Here is a 2,444-nt window from a genome sequence, read left to right on the forward strand (position 1 = left end):
AGAGCCGAAGGTTGTGTAACTTGCCCAGGCCTGCAGTGCAGGGGCCGATAAGCTCGTCGGCGCAGGTCGATTCCATTGGGTTGAGGCCTTCCGAGATGCAGCTGCCGCTGGGTATTTTTTTTTTTTTTTTTCGGGGAGGGGGCTGATTCTAGCCGATCTGCTTTCACCGCCTACTCCGGAAGCGGCTCAATCACGTGGCCGGCTTCCTCTGCAGTTCCGGGAGCGGGGGCAGATTTCACCGTGGACCGTCACTCCCTCCCTGGCTAGGGTGTCCCCCAACACGACCTACAAGTTTAAAGAGCTCTCAGAGACTGTGGGCACTTGACTTTGGACCGCTGACTCCTGTCAGCGACTTGGGGGCCTGCATTTTTCCCTTGTGAGGCCTTAATTAGGGGTTTGTTGTTGCTTTGGTTTGGGGAGACCCCGGCAGAGAAGGAAATGTGTAATAACTGCTTTGAACCGTGCTGATGGGCTTGCTGGAACTGTTGAGCACCGTTGGTGGGTCCTGGTTCTATGGAGATGACTAGGATCTGGATCCCTTTCTGCTCTACGTGAAGTTCTGAGTCAGCACTTTATGCAAAAGCTGAGACTGCGTAGAAAACGGGGTCAGTAGTCTGTCGGTTCTTTTAATTTGGACTCACATCTTGGCCGAGGCTCTGCTTCTCACAGGTCTTGGATCTCTAGCCTGCAGGATGTCGGGGTGGGGAGGAATGCTGTTGAATTATGCGATCAAAGGTCTCTTTTTCTTTGGCTGCTATTCTGGGATTGTGTCACATCTGATCCTTTGACGGTGACCTGGGTGGGAAAATAGTGTCACTAGTCCTAGGAAGGGGATGAGTAGTGACCTCTTGGGGCTGAGGACTGTACTTTGTTGGCCTCTAGACAGATCTCCTAACAAAGCAAAAGAGGGACTTCAGGGCATGTCCCAGAAACTGTCTCCTCACGAGGTGCGTGTGGCTCATCCTCTAGGCCTCCGGTGTGGCTGTCTCTGATGGGGTCATCAAAGTGTTCAACGACATGAAAGTGCGTAAGTCGTCGACACCAGAGGAAGTGAAGAAGCGCAAGAAGGCGGTGCTCTTCTGCCTGAGTGAGGACAAGAAGAACATCATCCTGGAGGAGGGCAAGGAGATCCTGGTGGGTGACGTGGGCCAGACGGTAGACGACCCCTATGCCACCTTTGTCAAGATGCTGCCAGACAAGGACTGCCGCTACGCCCTCTACGATGCAACCTACGAGACCAAGGAGAGCAAGAAGGAGGACCTGGTGTTCATCTTCTGGTGAGCTCCTCCTGCAGGCACTTTCCCCTTTGACCTGCTCTAGCTCTGCCCCACCCCCCTTTCCCAGGACAGGAAGGTCTGTGGCTCCGGCTTAATCCAGACGCCTGCGTGTCAGAGGAGGGTGTTGTAATAAAACACTTGTCAATGAGGAACTTGATGAAAGCGTGAATGCTGGGGCCTAGCTCAGGGGTTTCTGGAAGTTATTTATCGCTTGAGGGCACTTGCTGGATTTGGAGGCAAGTTCTCTTGATTCTTTTCTCTTCCAGGGCCCCTGAGTGTGCACCCCTTAAGAGCAAAATGATCTATGCCAGCTCCAAGGATGCCATCAAGAAGAAACTGACGGGTAAGGGCCAGCATTGGTGGCGCCATATGCCCTTGTGCTTGGGCCTTGGCTGCTGGGTGGGGTGAATGGCATGGCCCAGGAGATCCCTGCCCACTGGAAGGCAGCCTGGTCCCCTCCATCTGTTCAGATTGGCTCCTTCCCAGCTGCAGCACCCCCCACCCCCACCCTTCCTGCTCACAGATGCTCCCTCTTCTTCCCTACAGGGATCAAGCATGAATTACAAGCAAACTGCTACGAGGAGGTCAAGGACCGCTGCACCCTTGCAGAGAAGCTGGGGGGCAGCGCTGTCATCTCCCTGGAGGGCAAGCCGTTGTGAGCCCCCTCCAGCCCCCTGCCTGGAGCATCTGGCAGCCCCAGACCTGCCCACGGGGGTTGCAGGCTGCCCCCTTCCTGCCAGACCGGAGGGGCTGGGGGGAATCCCAGCAGGGGGAGGGCAGTCCCTTCACCCCAGTTGCCAAACAGCCCCCCCGACCCCCTGGACCTTCCTCCTCCCTCCACCCTTGACGGTTCTGGCCTTCCTAAACCGCTTTTGATCTTGATTCCTCTTGGGTTGAAACAGACCAAGTTCCCCCCCCAGGAACCCCTGTTTGGGGGGGGCCTGTATTTTTTTTAACGACACCCCAGTTCCCCGCCTGTTCCTCCCCTTTCCCATGCTGCCAACTTCTAACTGCAGTAGTGACTCTGTGCTTGTCTGTTTAGTTCTGTGTATAAATGGAATGCTGTTGAGAGGACCCTCCCTGCGCCGCCTGCCTCCCCTCCCCCCTTTCCTCTGGTCACAGCCACTCATGGAAGCAGGACCAGTAAGGGACCTTCAATTTAAAAAA

At 55.5% G+C, this 2,444-nt stretch overlaps 1 protein-coding gene across 1 annotated transcript in view; it reads left to right on the forward strand.

Annotated features, from left to right (window-relative positions):
* The window catches only part of CFL1 (cofilin 1 (non-muscle)), a 3,342-nt gene extending 898 nt beyond the window's left edge, over positions 1-2,444 (forward strand). The window contains exons 2-4 of the mRNA XM_010837783.1: positions 971-1,277; positions 1,544-1,620; positions 1,824-2,444. Of these exons, the coding sequence (XP_010836085.1) occupies positions 971-1,277; positions 1,544-1,620; positions 1,824-1,936 (497 nt within the window). The 3' untranslated portion in view covers positions 1,937-2,444. The remainder of the gene's footprint in view (positions 1-970; positions 1,278-1,543; positions 1,621-1,823) is intronic.

Source organism: Bison bison, unplaced genomic scaffold, assembly GCF_000754665.1.
Source record: "Bison bison bison isolate TAMUID 2011002044 unplaced genomic scaffold, Bison_UMD1.0 scf7180017864080, whole genome shotgun sequence".
NCBI lineage: Eukaryota > Metazoa > Chordata > Mammalia > Artiodactyla > Bovidae > Bison > Bison bison.